The sequence below is a fragment of the Drosophila sechellia genome, chromosome 3L, assembly GCF_004382195.2.
Source record: "Drosophila sechellia strain sech25 chromosome 3L, ASM438219v1, whole genome shotgun sequence".
NCBI classification, from domain to species: Eukaryota; Metazoa; Arthropoda; class Insecta; order Diptera; family Drosophilidae; genus Drosophila; species Drosophila sechellia.
Window position 1 is genome coordinate 27617666 of NC_045951.1, and position 20937 is coordinate 27638602.

The 20937-nt window shown below is 43.9% G+C and overlaps 2 protein-coding genes across 2 annotated transcripts; one reads left to right on the forward strand and one right to left on the reverse strand.

Annotated features, from left to right (window-relative positions):
* Positions 1 to 8145: 8145 nt before the first annotated feature.
* On the forward strand, positions 8146 to 9120 carry LOC116801006 (uncharacterized protein C3orf38 homolog). Its single transcript, XM_032718106.1, has one exon. It carries the CDS (start codon positions 8233 to 8235, stop codon positions 9118 to 9120), a length of 888 nt encoding a protein of 295 aa, XP_032573997.1. The 5' UTR covers positions 8146 to 8232.
* A 24-nt stretch (positions 9121 to 9144) lies between these two features.
* Positions 9145 to 10134, reverse strand: LOC6621246 (uncharacterized protein C3orf38 homolog). The gene is made up of 2 exons (XM_032718113.1): positions 9494 to 10134; positions 9145 to 9148 (listed from the first exon to the last, which is right to left on the reverse strand). Exons 1-2 carry the CDS (start codon positions 10045 to 10047, stop codon positions 9145 to 9147), a joined length of 558 nt encoding a protein of 185 aa, XP_032574004.1. The 5' UTR covers positions 10048 to 10134.
* Positions 10135 to 20937: the final 10803 nt, after the last annotated feature.

Genomic DNA, 20937 nt, shown 5'->3' on the forward strand with positions numbered 1-20937 from the left:
GTCTGAAGCCCTATGTGGGTAGGGGCTCGCGAAGGGATTGGTATCCAAGTCGAGGGTGCCGAGTGTGTACAGTAGCTGCCGCCAGGTGGCGCAACAATGGCTCTCCACCCGATGCTCCCCACGTGCCTGCGCCTGTTGCTTTTTCTCTGGCCGTAGCTTTTCCTGAGTTGGGAGCTATTGTTTGGAGGCGCAGTCGGTTACGCGAGTTAATTGCACTGATTTGTCAGCCTCGTTATGTCCTGCGGGGATTGGAAAGGGCAAAAGCAACGTGAGTTCGCTTACATCTCGGGGGAAAACAAAGAACGCTCTCAGGATGATTATCGTATATGAACGTGCGTTAAATGCATGTTTTAGCCATATATGTACTCTAAAAATGGTTATATTTTTATGAAATATATTAGACATTAAGCCATTTTTGAATAATATATGAATTGGGAAAACGAAGCACGTCGGGTCACGTAGTGACGACACGCACCGTTACTGTCTGATTCAAAAATAATCCACCGAGAGTTAGAATGTTGAACCCAAGCGCTTAATGATTTCAAAAATAATCCAATTACATTAGTGGATTAGCTAGGCCTTATCTTAGCACATTAGATATCAGAAAATTTAAATTTAAAAACTGTAAAAAAGTTGCACGTTTGTTGTATCTGCATATTAAGTCCCAGATCTTTAGTTTAATAACTGAGTTCATAGAGAGTTCAGTATTTTTAATAAACTTATGTTTTTTAATATATTCCCATTTCGAGTAATATTACATTGTAGGTTATTTATTTCTCCAAACCTATGTTGTTTCACACACAACAATTTCCGTTAAAGCGCCTAAAATATTTATATCTAAATTCCTTAATTGATTTCCCTGCTGCACGCTAAGACACAAAAATGTCGCCAAATGCTCCAAAGGCTTTCAGCATTAGCTGGTTATAAAATATTTATGAAAAGTCGGTCAATCACCCCACATTACTTTGTATCGTGGGACACCCCGGCGTATGGGTAATATTTCCACCCTTGTCGAGACATTAAAGTCGACTGCCCAATATTTCCAATAAACATTTCTCCTTGATGTCCGCATTCTGAGAGTGTACCAACTAAAGTTGTCACTTTTCACGATTTTTGTGTCGACGCTTTTATGCTTTTTTTTTATTTCCCCCTTGCTATCCATCCATAATGGTTGTTCGGCGAATGGGAACAACAAATAGGAATGTACTTTGGCATATTAAGTCACAATAGAATGAGGCAAATGCTTCCATTGTTTGGCAAGTTCCATGGAAGCAAGGCATAAAAGTTTGTGCTAAGATTTTTGTTTGAAGGATTCCTGAAAGTTGTTCAATGTTCTACGTCAATGTCAGGCTTTTATTTCCCACTTTCTTGGTTCAAATAAAACTTGTGACAGCATATGTGCAATTAAGCATACTATTCGCATTTCACATTTTTAATTCGTTGTCCAAGGAATAAAAACAAAAATCTTCACTATGGATTTCCTGATTTTATGAAGATCATCATATATTCATAGCAGTTATTTTTTTTCTGATTGCTTATTTTTAGAAAGAATTTTATATATCCATTGATTGTACATTAACTTTATTTATGCTTAACATAAATTGTTGTTCTGTTTATTTTATATATTTCACTTAAACCTGTTATTTATTTATTTATTTGTTGGTTTATTTTTGGCGCGCCAAACTTACTCACAATTCCCCAATTTTATTGTTCAAATATATTTGTTTCTGGTGATTAGATTGGCTTATGGGATATACTTCATTTGCATACTAATGAGCAGAGCACATGCTTAAGGGACGAACCCATTTGATTGCTGTGTGGTCCCAGTTAATCAGATTGATTGGCATAACAATTACCGAAATTCCGCACCAAACTTCAGTTAAGACAGGGGTTTTAGCCTCGAGAATTCTGGGTAAGACACCACCACTTCACCCGCGGAAATGAGAAATTCATAACTTCAGCATGGCATGGCACAGCCATCTGCTCAAATGTGATCATCTCGTTAGCAGTCATGGAAGGAAGCAGCTGAGTGAAGGCAGGAAACGAGGACCTCCACCTCAACCTTCAGCGACAAGGACCATGGAATTCGGATGAAGGGGAGGCGGCGGCGCCACCAACTCAGCCATTCCAATCAATTGATTCTTAGGGCGCCGAGAATTTTCACATTCTCCGGATGACGCCTAAATCTGTTTGCCAACAAAGCAATTACGCTTTATTCACAATAAACTTTTGCCTAATCCGTGGCTGTGGCCATCGACCACCGCTGTTCGGCAATTAAATCGAATTTATTCCGAATATAAATTTGGCCAACGAGCGCTTCAATCAAATTAGGCAATAATCCGGCAGTTACCTTAAACAAAATCACACTCAAAATGTGGATACACACACGGGGCCCTCAGTATCTGCGAGATATTTTGCCTATTTTTCGTTTTCGTTTCACAGTTTGCGGAAGCTGGCACAGCCAGGTTTCCGTGGGATCTGTTTTTCCAGGTGCACATTTTCAGCCCGACCAAGTAGCCAAACGGCCAAGTGGCCCACAAGCACTTACACTCTCTTATATAAATAACAAGCTGGGATGATTAATTGTGCGGATTCTGTGGGCAGCTCTTCGATTTCCATTTGCAGCAGCCCGAGCAACGAAAACGGTCTGCGAACACTGAGCGCTGGAGAGAAAATGTTGGCTCAAGTTCGCCGCAATTGGACCAAAAAGCTGGCCCTGAGCTTGCGAAAGCTTTTCCGCTTTTCCTCTTTTCATTTCGAGTGGAAAACGCAGCACTTTCGCTCAACTTTTCTTTTCATTCATGGCTATGGCTTCTCCTTGGGCCAACCCTTTCTGCATCCATTCGACATGCTTTACGCATCAGCGCTGCGAATTAGCTGGGTTAGTAGTGGCGCATTCGATAAAGCCACCTTTGTGCCTCCACTTGAGTGCATCTGCCTGCCATGGGTTTTGCCTTTTTGGCTCGGGCATGTGCAGATTTGATTTCTCTTTCTTTCACCTCCGCCCCGAGTCTTTGGCTTAATGCGATTTCGCCCACCGGGTGCGACTTTCGCCTGCAGCTCCAGCGAATGTGGGCCCCTCGACCAGCCTTTGTTTGGGTAGCAAAGCTACTACGAGTAGCTATGCAAGCATTTCATAAAATCTGTTTTACCTAGATTAGTTTGGCCTGGCAGTAAAGGAATGCGCTCTGCCGAAAATAATGCGTTGCATATGAAGACAGGATAAATAAAAGCTTCACTTTCCGGTTTCAATTTTTTATGTTTTCTTCAGATTAAAAAATAAGATAAAATCAAACGATTAACGTAAAAACTGTTGCGTGAAAACAACATAACACTAAGCTCTTTTATAACATTAAGTTAGAAGCGATTTCTAAATCTTATGTTAGCCCTTTTTGACAGATAATACAACTCATAGTTACATTAAGAAATCGACCCTTAAGATATAAGTGCATAGCAATCCTTGCTAAGTGATCGATATTTTCTTTCAAATTTCATGCTAGCATTTTTCAAATTTTTTTTCTGTGCAGCAGTATTTATTCTTAACTATGTATTTCCCTGCTTTTAAAGTGTTTAAAGTAAGCAAATTAGTGAAAGCTGCTTCCATATCTAAATTTTGTGCTGATTAATTCTTGAATTTGCATGTATGTATTTTTTATTTATATTTTCAAATGCTCCTCAGAATTTCGAAATTCCATATTTGCTCTTTGAAAAGCCAATGTAAAATTCAATTAAATGTTTACATTTTCTCTTGGAATAACGATATGAAGATCTAAACAAATTAGATTGAGCTGAAACATTTTTATCGTTTTCGTTTAGTTCTTAGGTGTGTGTTAAATATAAAATATATTCTTAAGAATATAAGTAATTATATGAAGATATGAAGATCTAAACAAATTAGATTGAGCTGAAACATTTTTATCGTTTTCGTTTAGTTCTTAGGTGTGTGTTAAATATAAAATATATTCTTAGGAATATAAGTAATTATATAATCGTATTATAAATGTTTTGCATTGGTATGAAAGATTTGTTTTTACTTTGTATGTACATAAAGTTGTCTTTTTTTAATTTACCATTATAATTTCATTGTCAACATATTGCATGGACTGACCTAGCTCACTGCCGTAGTCACATTTATTGTCTTACGCAGATTGCTCGCTATCGGCCTGTCAATTTGGAAAGATTTAAGCCAGTCAGGCGACTGCCTACGGCTCTAAAAGCCATCAGTTATCGGACTAACCGGTGCGTAAAGCAGCGCTCGGCGGTCAAGCCGTATGAAAAGCTTTGAGCTCAGTCACATGCGTGGGAAATGCGAAAACAACGCGGCAGACAGCCACAAGTGGTTGGCATGCAAACAGATGCAGACGTCCATGTCGGCGCTGGCGTCGCGGCAGCAGCGCAGCGGCATCGCCACGGGCGGCGGCAGTCAGCTGACCGGAATCGCGTGCGACGCCAAACAGCTGAGAGGCAAAGAGAAAACCGCTCTCCGGGAAGAAGTTTTTACATGCCACAGCGCAGGCGTGGCTCAGCTTTGGGCCAGCTTGGAAAGCTCCTTCGGGGAGCTTAAAGCACAAAGGTTAAGGGATTTTCGGAGGAGCCGAGGCGATTTTTCAGTAGACGAGCAACGCGCAAAGCGCCACGTTGTCCTTCGCAGCCCCGGAAAAGCAAGGCAGGAACAGCGGAAAAGCCAGGCGTCGTGGGCGTGAGCGGGCGTTGAAAAGTAGACAACACAGCTCCTGCTGGCTGGTTTTTTTTTTTTTTTAATTCGTTTATTGAATCCTTATGATAAACTATATACAATACAACATAATAACATTTAGGAGGGCAAATCCAGGACTCCCCGCGGTATGGCCGTGAAGCATTGCTTCGCGAGGACGATCAGGATTTGCTCACTCGTGGACCCTCCTGGCTCTCTGGGCTCTTCTGAGCTCGGTGGTTATCGCTGCGGCGAAGCTGTTGACCGCTTGCCATTCCGCCTCCCCCTGCAGCATGAATGGGACTAGGTTGTCCGTATTCAGTCTGCCGCCAAGTACGGTTTCCAGAGAGCTCCGTTCCCTAGCGTATTTAACGCACGAGAAGAGAACGTGCTCAGCTGTTTCGCTCCGACCACCTCCGCACCATGGACAGTCATCCGCATCCTCGTGTCCAAAGCGCTTCAGGTAGCTACGAAAGCAACCGTGCCCGCTGATCAGCTGCGTTAGGTGGAACGTAATATCGCCATGCTTCCGCTCTAGCCACGGCTTGAGGTTGGGTATCAGCTGCTGCGTCCAGCGACCCTTGGGCTCGTTGGTCCACCTGTGCTGCCATGTCTCCAGGGTGTGCTGCCTTGATTCAGCTCGTATTGCCTTCTTGGCGCCGGGGGAGAGTCTTCGACCGTGGGTTTGGTTGTAGACCACTTCGTTTTCCTGCGCTAACAGGTCCAGAGGCGGTATCCCTGCGATCACCAATGCCGCCGCGTTGGAAACTGTTCTGAAGGCGCAGCAGACACGTAGGGCCGAAAGTCTGTGGGTAGCATTTAGGCCCTGGTCATAGCTTTCGGTTCCAAGCGCTTTTGCCCACACCGGGGCGGCATATAGCATGGTCGCTCGGGTGACGCTCGTCAGCAGCCTTCTGCTCGCCTGTTTTGGGCCTCGGGAGTTCAACATTATATTTGAAAGCGCCCGATTTACTCCTGCTGCTTTCGAGTTAGCGTAGGCAAGGTGTTCTCGGAACGAAAACCTGGTGTCTATCATGACTCCCAGGTACTTGATTGCCCGAGAGGAGGACACCTTGGTACAGCCTACTTCGACAGTGGTCGTCTCCACCGCTTTCCTTGAGCTAATCAGGACAGCCTCAGTCTTCTCCGACGCCAGCTCTAGCCCCATTGAACTGAGCCAATGTTCGATGGCCCTGATGTTTTGGTTACAGCTTTCTTCGGCCTTGCCGGGATACTTGTCAACAACGAGCAAGGCCACGTCGTCCGCGAAGCCTACGATCTCGCTCCTCCCGACCAGCGGTAGGCGAAGTATCCCGTCGTACATGGTGTTCCACAGAAGCGGGCCGAGGACCGAGCCTTGCGGGACTCCACCGGTGAACTGGTGCCTGAAGACGCCTTCCGACGACTCGCACAGTAAGACCCGATCAGAAAAATATCTGCGTATGATCCTGACTAGGTAGGCTGGGACGCTGAAGCCAATTAGTGCTTCTAGGATCCGGTCCCATCTCGCTGTGTTGAAGGCGTTCCTGATGTCTAGAGTGACCATGAGGCAGTACTCTTTGCTGACACCCTTCCATCTGGTGCCGTCAATTGCTTGGGCCGCTACTTCGACCACTCTGTTGACAGCGTCGACGGTGGACCGCGCTTTCCTGAATCCAAACTGGGACCGTGAGAGGTCACCCGCGTCGGCGATAGTCCTCTCAAGCCGAATGCACATCAGTTTCTCCAGGAGCTTGCCAGTTCCATCGATGAGGCATATTGGCCGGAACGATGAAGGCTCATGGGTCGCTGTCGGCAGAATCGCATAGGTCGAGGAAGCATTTGCGCTTGCTCTCCCTTATGGCTATCTTAAGCGTTTTTCTGCGGGCTCTGTACTCGGAATGGCGTTTGGCAAAGGACTCCGCACCTCTCGCGCGTTGGTAGCGACGTCTGTCGGAGAGGCACTCACGACGAGCCGTCTCTATCTCCTGGTTCCACCAGTAGACAGGGGCTCTTTGTCGGCTATGCGACCTGCTCGATTGCATGCTGGCGTCGCACGCGGCCTTCAGCCGCCTCATCAGCTCCACTGCCGTCAGCTCGGCTCCTTGTCTGCTCGCCATGGGTAGGAACTGCTCTCGAAACACCTGCGTGTCCAGAGAGTCCGTCTTGTATTTAATCCTGGCCTGGGCTGGTGTCTGGGCTTGGGACGAGGGTGGGCATCCCAGGTCGCAGATGATGGCCAAGTGGTCGCTGCCAGTGTAGTCCTCGCTGAGTGTCCACCTCGCTAGCCTGTACGACGAGCCGCTAGTGAAGGTGAGGTCCACCACAGAGCCCAGTCCGGCGCGCCTGAACGTGTGCCGTTTTCCATGGTTAAGAAGAGCCAGGTCCAACGTCGCGAATGCCTCCAGCACCATCCTGCCTCTCGCATTGGTGGTTGAGCTGCCCCAGCTCTCTGACCATGCGTTGAAGTCGCCCGCTATTAGAACCTGGGTGCGGCCTCTAGCATCCGCTGCCAGTCTGTCCAGTGCCTGGCTGAATGCGATTAGGGTCAGGCTGGGAGCTAGGTATACGCTGTACACCCACCATCTGCCTACCCTGGCCCTAACAAATCCGATGTCCGAAAGAACATCGGTTATTTGCTGGGTTTCTCTGCTGCACCTCCAGATCGCTGCTTTCTTGGTGCGGTCGAAAGCCCAGTCTGGGCTAGCCGCCGTTCGGTAGGGCTCGCTAAGTAGCGCGAGCTCCACTCTGCGTTCACGCACCGTCTGCACTAGCAGGTCTTGGGCTGCCGTGCAGTGATTCAGGTTTAGCTGAATCAGCCGCATCATTGCAGTTCCTTTGGTGCTCCTTTACCCGCCAATGGGCACTTCCGGGTGCCCATTTGGTGGTTGGTCGCTTGGCTACCTCTGTTTGCGCACAAGAAGCACTTAGCTTCGTTAGGGCACTCGGCGGATTTGTGTCCCGCGGTCCCCCATCTGAAGCAGCACTGGCTTCTGTCAACGGTGCTTCTGCAGTGGGCCGCTATGTGGCCTTCTTCCAGGCATCTGAAGCATCTTTGGCGTGGCTCCAGCTCCTTGATCAAGCATTGGGACCATCCTACCCTCAGCTTGCCACGCTTGATCAGCTGGTCCGTCAGATTGGCTGGGACAGCTATCACCGCAGTCTTCCCTCGGTACTGCGTTTGCCGGAGGCTCTTGATAGCCCTTGCTGCAGGGATCTCTGCCTGGGCCTCCTCCTGCTGCCTGGTGCCACGGTGCGTGTGCGAGATGTGATGCTGGGCCCAGTGAAATCCGATACGGAAAGCTCATTCTGGGCGAAAATTGTCAGTGAATCGAAATTAACAGAAATTTCGGAAATTCCGCTAGTTCAACACAATTTAAAACAACCTAAAATTGTCAGTGAAAACAGGGGAACAAAGGGATAAAAGTTCGTAGCGTGTGCGTGTGATAAAAGTTGAGTGGGTCTGTGAGAGTGTGTGTGCGCGCAAAAAGAATAGAGAAAGCAAAGCATCCCGAAGGAGTGGCACACAAAGTGTTTGCATAACTTAATAATTATTCGACATGATGATTTCAGACAGTCAGAAAAAAGGACTGCGGGAGTTACTTCTAAATGACAATAACTTAACTGTCCTGCTACAGTTGGCCAAATGCGCCACCAAAAATGTGTGCAAAACCGAAGACCCGGAGGAGGCCCTTCGTCTGATCACTACACACATTCCAGACATTTACGTACTGCTTTCCAAGCGCGCTATAACGAAGGAACTCCTCTTTACGTATTTGAGCAATCGACGCGCTGACGCAGCCACAGACTTTAGCAAGGCAGACCTCATAGAAAAGGTTATACAGTATTGGAAGCAGGAGCATCAATCAAGCATAGAGCTTTCCGGAGACCAGACATCCAGCTCACTTCATAATCAGAGCGAAGAGGATTATCCCATTAACAAGATTGCGCGCAAGTTCGGCGAGTGGTTCTTCGAACGCTTCAACGCAGACGCCCTCAGTCTGGTGGATTTGTGGGCAGATGCGACCCTACATCTCACGATCAGAGCCAGTGATGGAATCAATGAGTGGGAGTGTACGACGGCTGCCGAGGTGTTATCGGCACTAACGAGCGCTAAGCAGCAGTTTGACTTTTACTTTAATCCGAACCTGACGCACGCCGGAATTCAAGGTCGAATGGACTCGTACGGGCAGTTCTTAGTGATCTGCTGCGGCACTCTGCACTCCCGTGACAGCTGCGTCGGAATCTTTGAATGTGCCTTCGGGCTACTGCGGGACCCCTTGGCTGACAACAACTGGAAACCCAAAAAAGTGAAGTGCTTACGTAAAAGGGAAGCTCAGCCCCCAGCCCCCTATCTGTGCTCGAGCGAAATTCTGCACACAGCTCTGGAGCTGCCTGTATCCACTGATGACTTGAAGATTTCTCAAGATATTCTGCCTAAGGATTGACTTTGTACTCACAGTCGAGCTTTTTTAGCTTCGCCAGTGACTTAGATTTGACCGACGTGATGTGGGCCCTCCAGGTCAGTCTCCGATCTAGATGAACTCCTAGGTAGCAGTGCGAACTAGCATTGGTGATAGGGCTTCCATCGAAGGTCAGATCTGTGCAGGTTCCGGGTCGCAGGGAAAAAGTTACACAGGCTGACTTTGAGGAGTTAATGGCCACATTCCATTTGGCAGTCCATTTTTCGATTGCGTGCAGCCATTCCTGGACTGCGTTAGAGGCAGATTGCAGTGAAGGATGAGACGCCAGCATGGCAGTGTCATCGGCGTAAGTGGCCAGTAGCAGCTGAGCCGGGGGACGAACATGTTCTGTTCGAACATGTTCTGTTCTGCCGATAACACCTCGGCAGCCGTCGTACACTCCCACTCATTGATTCCATCACTGGCTCTGATCGTGAGATGTAGGGTCGCATCTGCCCACAAATCCACCAGACTGAGGGCGTCTGCGTTGAAGCGTTCGAAGAACCACTCGCCGAACTTGCGCGCAATCTTGTTAATGGGATAATCCTCTTCGCTCTGATTATGAAGTGAGCTGGATGTCTGGTCTCCGGAAAGCTCTATGCTTGATTGATGCTCCTGCTTCCAATACTGTATAACCTTTTCTATGAGGTCTGCCTTGCTAAAGTCTGTGGCTGCGTCAGCGCGTCGATTGCTCAAATACGTAAAGAGGAGTTCCTTCGTTATAGCGCGCTTGGAAAGCAGTACGTAAATGTCTGGAATGTGTGTAGTGATCAGACGAAGGGCTTCCTCCGGGTCTTCGGTTTTGCACACATTTTTGGTGGCGCATTTGGCCAACTGTAGCAGGACAGTTAAGTTATTGTCATTTAGAAGTAACTCCCGCAGTCCTTTTTTCTGACTGTCTGAAATCATCATGTCGAATAATTATTAAGTTATGCAAACACTTTGTGTGCCACTCCTTCGGGATGCTTTGCTTTCTCTATTCTTTTTGCGCGCACACACACTCTCACAGACCCACTCAACTTTTATCACACGCACACGCTACGAACTTTTATCCCTTTGTTCCCCTGTTTTCACTGACAATTTTAGGTTGTTTTAAATTGTGTTGAACTAGCGGAATTTCCGAAATTTCTGTTAATTTCGATTCACTGACAATTTTCGCCCAGAATGAGCTTTCCGTATCGGATTTCACTGGGCCCAGCATCACATCTCGCACACGCACCGTGGCACCAGGCAGCAGGAGGAGGCCCAGGCAGAGATCCCTGCAGCAAGGGCTATCAAGAGCCTCCGGCAAACGCAGTACCGAGGGAAGACTGCGGTGATAGCTGTCCCAGCCAATCTGACGGACCAGCTGATCAAGCGTGGCAAGCTGAGGGTAGGATGGTCCCAATGCTTGATCAAGGAGCTGGAGCCACGCCAAAGATGCTTCAGATGCCTGGAAGAAGGCCACATAGCGGCCCACTGCAGAAGCACCGTTGACAGAAGCCAGTGCTGCTTCAGATGGGGGACCGCGGGACACAAAGCCGCCGAGTGCCCTAACGAAGCTAAGTGCTTCTTGTGCGCAAACAGAGGTAGCCAAGCGACCAACCACCAAATGGGCACCCGGAAGTGCCCATTGGCGGGTAAAGGAGCACCAAAGGAACTGCAATGATGCGGCTGATTCAGCTAAACCTGAATCACTGCACGGCAGCCCAAGACCTGCTAGTGCAGACGGTGCGTGAACGCAGAGTGGAGCTCGCGCTACTTAGCGAGCCCTACCGAACGGCGGCTAGCCCAGACTGGGCTTTCGACCGCACCAAGAAAGCAGCGATCTGGAGGTGCAGCAGAGAAACCCAGCAAATAACCGATGTTCTTTCGGACATCGAATTTGTTAGGGCCAGGGTAGGCAGATGGTGGGTGTACAGCGTATACCTAGCTCCCAGCCTGACCCTAATCGCATTCAGCCAGGCACTGGACAGACTGGCAGCGGATGCTAGAGGCCGCACCCAGGTTCTAATAGCGGGCGACTTCAACGCATGGTCAGAGAGCTGGGGCAGCTCAACCACCAATGCGAGAGGCAGGATGGTGCTGGAGGCATTCGCGACGTTGGACCTGGCTCTTCTTAACCATGGAAAACGGCACACGTTCAGGCGCGCCGGACTGGGCTCTGTGGTGGACCTCACCTTCACTAGCGGCTCGTCGTACAGGCTAGCGAGGTGGACACTCAGCGAGGACTACACTGGCAGCGACCACTTGGCCATCATCTGCGACCTGGGATGCCCACCCTCGTCCCAAGCCCAGACACCAGCCCAGGCCAGGATTAAATACAAGACGGACTCTCTGGACACGCAGGTGTTTCGAGAGCAGTTCCTACCCATGGCGAGCAGACAAGGAGCCGAGCTGACGGCAGTGGAGCTGATGAGGCGGCTGAAGGCCGCGTGCGACGCCAGCATGCAATCGAGCAGGTCGCATAGCCGACAAAGAGCCCCTGTCTACTGGTGGAACCAGGAGATAGAGACGGCTCGTCGTGAGTGCCTCTCCGACAGACGTCGCTACCAACGCGCGAGAGGTGCGGAGTCCTTTGCCAAACGCCATTCCGAGTACAGAGCCCGCAGAAAAACGCTTAAGATAGCCATAAGGGAGAGCGCAAATGCTTCCTCGACCTATGCGATTCTGCCGACAGCGACCCATGGGGAGTGCCTACAAGGTGGTGGTCAAGAAGGCGTACACAAGGACTCCTAAGCTACTGGACCCAGCGAAGCTCCGCAGTGTAGGGGAACACCTGTTCCCTGTGATGGATGGGTTACGCCCAGCCGACCCAGCCACAGGGGACCACGTCGAATCCGACGCCACGGTCAGCAGTGACGAGATCCTGGAGCTGGCAAAACTGCTGAAGGACCCCGGACGGCATCCCGACAGGGCGCTCGGCTTGCTCTCTACCTCCAGCCAGACTCGTTTGCGAAGGCATTCACCAAGTGCCTGGAGGAAGGAGTTTTCCCGAGTTGCTGGAAAATCCAAAAGCTGCTTCTCCTCCCAAAACCAGGGAAATCACCCGAGGAGCCTTCATCGTTCCGGCCAATATGCCTCATCGATGGAACTGGCAAGCTCCTGGAGAAACTGATGTGCATTCGGCAGAGAGACTATCGCCGACGCGGGTGACCTCTCACGGTCCCAGTTTGGATTCAGGAAGGCACGTCGACGTCAACAGAGTGGTCGAAGTAGCGGCCCAAGCAATTGACGGCACCAGATGGAAGGGTGGCAGCAAAGAGTACTGCCTCATGGTCACTCTAGACATCAGGAACGCCTTCAACACAGCGAGATGGGACCGGATCCTAGAAGCACTAATTGGCTTCAGCGTCCCAGCCTACCTAGTCAGATCATACGCAATTATTTTTCTGATCGGGTCTACTGTGCGAGTCGTCGGAAGGCGTCTTCAGGCACCAGGTCACCGGTGGAGTCCCGCAAGGCTCGGTCCTCTGCCCGCTTCTATGGAACATCATGTACGACGGGATACTTCGCCTACCCGAGCGACCATGCTATATGCCGCCCCGGTGTGGGCAAAAGCGCTTGGAACCGAAAGCTATGCCAGGGCCTAAATGCTACCCACAGACTCTCGGCCCTACGTGTCTGCTGCGCCTTCAGAACAGTTTCCAACGCGGCGGCATTGGTGATCGCAGGGATACCGCCTCTGGACCTGTTAGCGCAGGAAAACGAAGTGGTCTTCAACCAAACCCACGGTCGAAGACTCTCCCCCGGCGCCAAGAAAGCAATACGAGCTGAAGCAAGGCAGCACACCCTGGAGACATGGCAGCACAGGTGGACCAACGAGCCTAAGGGTCGCTGGACGCAGCAGCTGATACCCAACCTCAAGCCGTGGCTAGAGCGGAAGCATGGCATATACGTTCCATCTAACGCAGCTGATCAGCGGGCACGGTTGCTTTCGCAGCTACCTGAAGCGCTTTGGACACGAGGATGCGGATGACTGTCCATGGTGCGGTGGTGGTCGGAGCGAAACAGCTGAGCACGTTCTCTTCTCGTGCGTTAAATACGCTAGGGAACGGAGCTCTCTGGAAGCCGTACTTGGCGGCAGACTGAATGCGGACAACCTAGTCCCATTCATGCTGCAGGGGGAGGCGGAATGGCAAGCGGTCAACAGCTTCGCCGCAGCGATAACCACCGAGCTCAGAAGAGCCGAGAGAGCCAGGAGGGTCCACGAGTGAGCATATCCTGAACGTCCTCGCAAGCAATGCTTCACGGCCATACCGCGGGGAGTCCGGGATTTGCCCTCCTAAATGTTTTAATGTTTTTATTGTATATAGTTTAACATACAATGGAAATTCCATAAACGAATTAAAAAAAAAAAAAAAAATAGTGCCAATGAAGATAATTTCAATTATATATCCATAACAGAGAGACCAGTTAATTTCTTCTTTAGACAAATAGAGATAGAAAAAGGCGACAGTGACACAAGAGTCACTCACTTCTTTCAAAAATTAAAGATTAAAATAATCTATAAAGATCGCCAAAAACCTCATTAAGGAATATGTGTGCACCAATAAAAGTGCAATTTTCTGATTTTTCAGAGGGCATTTACCGATATCATAGGCCCTAACAATTTCACAAAACTATTGAGATGTACAACCAAGCTAATTGATATACTAACTTATGCGGAATTTAAGGAGTTAATCCTAAAGAAATATAAGGAACTTTTACATCCAGGTATGGAAAAACCGTTAATTGGTTTAAAGAAAAATACTATTACTCTGATAGTCAAAAGCTAATCCAAAATATTATAAATGAATGTGAAATCTGTAATCTGGCAAAAACAGAACAAAGAGACACAAAACTGACATACGAAAGAACACCCGAAATATTTAACACAAGGGAAAAATACGTGATAGATTTTTATCTCACGGGAAACCAGATCTTCCTTTCTTGTATTGATATTTATTCGAAATTTTCCTCCCTAGTAGAAGTAAAAAGTACAGATTGGCTAGAAGCAAAAAGAGCTATTACCAAAATATTAAAAGACATGGGAAAGCCACAGGAAATTAAAGCAGACAACGATTCAGCTTTTATGTGCATAGCTTTGCAAAACTGGTTAAGATCCGAAGGTGTTAAAATTTCTGTAACAACAAGTAAAAACCGTGTATCCGATATATAAAGATTTTATAAAACCGTAAACGAAATTTTTCTATATGCATGTAGTCCAGACTTTAACGTACAACAAAATAAAATTGATAAGATAGAATACCTTAATAAGAATAGGCATAATTATGAATTTGACACAAAATATAGACAGGCTCCACTTGTAAAGAGTAAAATTAATAACCCATTTAAACAGACAGGAAAAATTGAACAAGTGGATAGTAAACATTTTGAAGAGACAAATCGCGGCAGGAAAATCGTACATTTATAATGTCAATCAAAGTTTAAGAAACGGAAAAAATTCAATAAAAGTAAATACGATAATTCCAGAACAACCAATGAAGAGCAAGATACACAGCACATTCCTAATAATGCTTAGTTGCATATTATCATTTACCACCATGGTTAAATGCAGCAATATCGAAGTAAACCCAATAAGCGCGAAAAATGTATATCTTATATTCCAAACTGAAACAATGGAAATTCCAACCAGCTACGAATACCACTATTTGAGTATAAACATAACAAAGACAATGCTAATGTTCGAAAACCTAGTAACTGAAGCAAATGATTATCCCAATGTACCGCAGATACAATATTTAGTCGATAAACTAAAACGGGAAATAAATGGTTTAAGAATTATTCAGCGAAGCAAAAGAGGTCTTTTAAACTTAGTAGGAAAAGCTTATAAATACTTATTCGGTACATTAGATGAAGATGACAGGGAAGAGCTAGAAGAAAAAATTAATAACATGTCAGAAGACTCCGTAAAAAGCCATGATCTAAATATGATTGTCGACATAATCAACAGCGGTATTGACATAATTAATAAGCTCAAGTTAGAAAAAGAACTAAACCAACAAATTGCGATACTTATATTCAACCATCAACAGTTCACAGAATACATAGAAGATATAGAGTTAGGTATGCAATTAACCAGACCAGGACATCCGTCCCATAATTTAAACATTCCTTGCCTAAGCCCTCACACCATCGTCATGTCCCCACGTCCAAAGCTCGGACTCGCAATCCCGAAAACAAAAGTATTAGATTTCAATAAACAAAACTATAAGAATCTAAGAGCACTTGTATCCAAGAGCGAATGCACTAGAATCCAAGAGAAATCCAAAGACAATTAAAGTCAGCAACTCCAAAGATCTTTCTCTTCACTTGATCAGATCCCTTAAGTCCAAAGTCCATATCAGAAAAGCTCGATACCGAGGCTTGAACGTCAATTAAATCAGAATAATTAGATGAGTTCAGTTTGGGACCTAATAGTAATCGGTCGGTGTTCTTCACCAAAAATAAAAAATTGTAATCATTCAGTGAAATAAAATTATAATTTTTTCAAGTATTAGTATTGCAAACATTTAATTGGCGCAGTCGGTAGGATCTGTTAAATAAAGAGTCCTTTTAGTACGGTAGTGATCTATTGAAGGATATACAGGATGATCTATTGAAGGATTATACAACTAACTATCCAGGATGTGCGAATTAAACAGTGATTATAACATTATTTTGAGATCCGCAAAAGAATCTACGTGAAAGTGGAACTTAAATAAAATCCCCTTCGGTCGGAACCAAAGTTAATTAAAACTTTCAATTCCTTAATCTAAACTTAAACTTATAGTTTAAAAACCAAATACCTAAAAACCTCAACTACTATATCAAATAAAAGAATTAAACTACTACGATGGCACACCTGGCAGACTATCTGGATTCGTGAATCAACTAGAACAATTACTTAATTTATATCCAACACAAGATGCGAGACAAGCACACGTCGTATATGGAGCAGTGAAGCGGTTACTAGTGGATGCAGCATTAGAAGTCGTAACCCAGGAAAGAGCGACAACATGGATGGACATAAAGGAAGCATTGGCAATGGCATTCAAGGACCACAGACCATATACAACCATCATAAAGCAATTAGAAGAAACACCATACCCAGGAAGCATCAGTAAGTTTATAGAGAAATTAGAAATACAGTACCCCCTCAAAATTCGAACCAATTTTTGGTATAAATCAAAACCAGTATTCACCTCGTTTCATACTAAATCATCTAAGAGGAAATTATCACACATATAGAAGGGATTTAACAAAAGCCCAACAAAATAACCCCCTTAACTTCCAACCCTCGACTTCAAACAATTTTAATAGTCAAAAACCGATAAAAAGACAACCCCAGAGTCAAAGTGACCAGTGCAGAATGGATGTAAATTTTCATCAAGCTGCCTCGGACACTCAAGTGACACAGAAGGACACACCAGTCCCTATGTAGAAATAAGTTATCATAATAAAATTTACAAAGGAATGATCGACACAGGATCATCATTAAATATTATAGGGGAAAATTTTGAAAATATAAAAGAAAACGCAGAGAATCTAACAGTATACACTATTAAAGGGCCAATTAAACTAACGAAGAGTATAATAATAAAACCCACTTCAGTCTGTCCGTCTGTTCAAAAATTCTATATCCACAAATTTTCAGACAATTATGATTTCCTGTTAGGTCGAAAGTATTTAGAAGATACAAAAGCTAAGATAAACTATGATAATAACACAGTAATTTTAGGCTCGAAAACATTTAAATTTTTGTATGTAGAAAAGAAGGGCGAGACCGCATCCAAATGCTTTGACCCGCATCAAATGATTGATTCTGCCCCAGTGGAGAAAATCAATACAAAGATGCAAAAGGTTAAGACCACATCTAAGGGCCTTAAACCAAAGCGTCAACAACAAAAGAAGGAGACCGCATAATGTAAATGCCTCATTTCAAATGTTGTTAGTGACACAGTGGACAATGATGTAACACATCTCGATTACATGTCCGTTGACGACGATATAGTCAACTTCGCGATTAACAATGAGTTACGCGAATGTAACGAGTATAGACTCGAACATTTAAATGTAGAGAAAGTTGAATGTTTAAAGAAGTTCCTATACGAATATAGAGACATTCAGTACAAAGAGGGCGAAAATTTGACCTTCACAAGTACAATTAAACATGTCATCCAGACTCAACATGAAGATCCAGTATAACGTAAACCCTACAAGTACCCCCAAAGCGTTGACCAAGAAGTCAACAAACAAATTAAAGAAATGATAGAACAAGGGATTGTTCGCAAATAAAAATACCCTTACTGTTCTCCTATCTGGGTGGTCCCCAAGAAGGCAGACGCCTCTTCAGGTTGTTAGTCGATTACAGGAATCTAAATGAGATAACTGTTAATGACAAATTTCCCATTCCCCGAATGGACGAGATATTGGACAAATTGGGTAGATGCCAATACTTTACAACAATAGATCTAGCTAAAGGTTTTCACCAAATACAGATGGATGAAAATTCTATTGCAAAAACTGCTTTTTCTACTAAGCTCGTATGCCCTTTGGGCTAAAAAATGCTCCAGCTACTTTTCAGAGATGCATGAATAATCTTCTGTAAGATTTGATCTACAAAGATTGTTTATTTTATTTAGACGATATTATTGTTTACTCTACTTCATTGGAAGAACACATTTTATCTCTAAAGAAAGTCTTTGAAAAACTCAGAGAAGCCAACTTGAAATTGCAGCTAGATAAATGTGAATTCATGAAGAAAGAAACTGAATTCCTAGCACACATTGTCACAACAAACGGCATAAAACCTAACCCAATTCCATTACCCAAGACACCTAAACAAATAAAATCATTTTTGGGATTATGTGGATTCTATCGCAAGTTTATTCCTAACTTTGCAAAAATAGTTAAACCCATGACCCTCAAATTAAAAAAAGGTGCTGTAATATATAAGAAATGCAAAGACTACATCGAATCATTTGATAGACTAAAGGTTTTGATAACATCAGACCCGATATTAATCTACCCTGATTTTTCAAGGCCCTTTTCTCTAACAACTGACGCAAGTAATGTAGCTATTGGTGCAGTGTTATCACAGAACCATAAGCCCGTTTGTTATGCCAGCAGAACGCTAAACGAACACGAAATTAACTATGCTACTATTGAAAAAGAATTGTTAGCTAAAGTTGGGCGACAAAATATTTCAGGTCATACTTATTCGGAAGGCCATTTGAAATAATGAGTGATCACAAGCCATTGGTATGGCTCAATAATATCAAAGAACCAAACATGAAACTATAAAGGTGGAAAATCAAACTTAATGAATTTGATTATAAAATAAAATATCTTCCAGGCAAAGAAAATTTCGTCGCGGATGCTCTTACCCGCACAAAGATAGAAGAAGTCATGGTTGGCGAAGTCGCAAACAGCGCAAACGCAACTATACATAGTGCCAATGAAGATAATTTTAATTATATATCCATAACAGAGAGACCAGTTAATTTCTTCTCTAGACAAATAGAGATAGAAAAAGGCGACAGTGACAAAAGAAGTCACTCACTTCTTTCAAAAATTAAAGATTAAAATAATCTATAAAGAGATGACACTTGAATTCGACAAAAACCTCATTAAGGAATATGTGTGCACCAATAAAAGTGCAATTTTCTGATTTTTCAGAGGGCATTTACCGAAATCATAAGCCCTAACAATTTCACAAAACTATTGAGATGTACAAGCAAGCTAATTGACATACTAACTTATGCGGAATTTAAGGACTTAATCCTACAGAAACATAAGGAACTTTTACATCCAGGTATTGAAAAAACCGTTAATTGGTTCAAAGAAAAATACTATTACTCTGATAGTCAAAAGCTAATCCAAAATATTATAAATGAATGTGAAATCTTAATCCTACAGAAACATAAGGAACTTTTACATCCAGGTATTGAAAAAACCGTTAATTGGTTCAAAGAAAAATACTATTACTCTGATAGTCAAAAGCTAATCCAAAATATTATAAATGAATGTGAAATCTGTAATCTGGCAAAAACAGAACAAAGAGACACAAAACTGACATACGAAAGAACACCCGAAATATTTAACACAAGGGAAAAATACGTGATAGATTTTTATCTCACGGGAAACCAGATCTTCCTTTCTTGTATTGATATTTATTCGAAATTTTCCTCCCTAGTAGAAGTAAAAAGTACAGATTGGCTAGAAGCAAAAAGAGCCATTACCAAAATATTCAATGACATGGGAAAGCCACAGGAAATTAAAGCAGACATAGATTCAGCTTTTATGTGCATAGCTTTGCAAAACTGGTTAAGATCCGAAGGTGTTAAAATTTCTGTAACAACAAGTAAAAACCGTGTATCCGATATATAAAGATTTTATAAAACCGTAAACGAAATTTTTCTATATGCATGTAGTCCAGACTTTAACGTACAACAAAATAAAATTGATAAGATAGAATACCTTAATAAGAATAGGCATAATTATGAATTTGACACAAAATATAGACAGGCTCCACTTGTAAAGAGTAAAATTAATAACCCATTTAAACAGACAGGAAAAATTGAACAAGTGGATAGTAAACATTTTGAAGAGACAAATCGCGGCAGGAAAATCGTACATTTATAATGTCAATCAAAGTTTAAGAAACGGAAAAAATTCAATAAAAGTAAATACGATAATTCCAGAACAACCAATGAAGAGCAAGATACACAGCACATTCCTAATAATGCTTAGTTGCATATTATCATTTACCACCATGGTTAAATGCAGCAATATCGAAGTAAACCCAATAAGCGCGAAAAATGTATATCTTATATTCCAAACTGAAACAATGGAAATTCCAACCAGCTACGAATACCACTATTTGAGTATAAACATAACAAAGACAATGCTAATGTTCGAAAACCTAGTAACTGAAGCAAATGATTATACCAATGTACCGCAGATACAATATTTAGTCGATAAACTAAAACGGGAAATAAATGGTTTAAGAATTATTCAGCGAAGCAAAAGAGGTCTTTTAAACGTAGTAGGAAAAGCTTATAAATACTTATTCGGTACATTAGATGAAGATGACAGGGAAGAGCTAGAAGAAAAAATTAATAACATGTCAGAAGACTCCGTAAAAAGCCATGATCTAAATATGATTGTCGACATAATCAACAGCGGTATTGACATAATTAATAAGCTCAAGTTAGAAAAAGAACTAAACCAACAAATTGCGATACTTATATTCAACCATCAACAGTTCACAGAATGCATAGAAGATATAGAGTTAGGTATGCAATTAACCAGACCAGGACATCCGTCCCATAATTTAAACATTCCTTGCCTAAGCCCTCACACCATCGTCATGTCCCCACGTCCAAAGCTCGGACTCGCAATCCCGAAAACAAAAGTATTAGATTTCAATAAACAAAACTATAAGAATCTAAGAGCACTTGTATCCAAGAGCGAATGCACTAGAATCCAAGAGAAATCCAAAGACAATTAAAGTCAGCAACTCCAAAGATCTTTCTCTTCACTTGATCAGATCCCTTAAGTCCAAAGTCCATATCAGAAAAGCTCGATACCGAGGCTTGAACGTCAATTAAATCAGAATAATTAGATGAGTTCAGTTTGGGACCTAATAGTAATCGGTCGGTGTTCTTCACCAAAAATAAAAAATTGTAATCATTCAGTGAAATAAAATTATAATTTTTTCACGTATTAGTATTGCAAACATTTAATTGGCGCAGTCGGTAGGATCTGTTAAATAAAGAGTCCTTTTAGTACGGTAGTGATCTATTGAAGGATATACAGGATGATCTATTGAAGGAT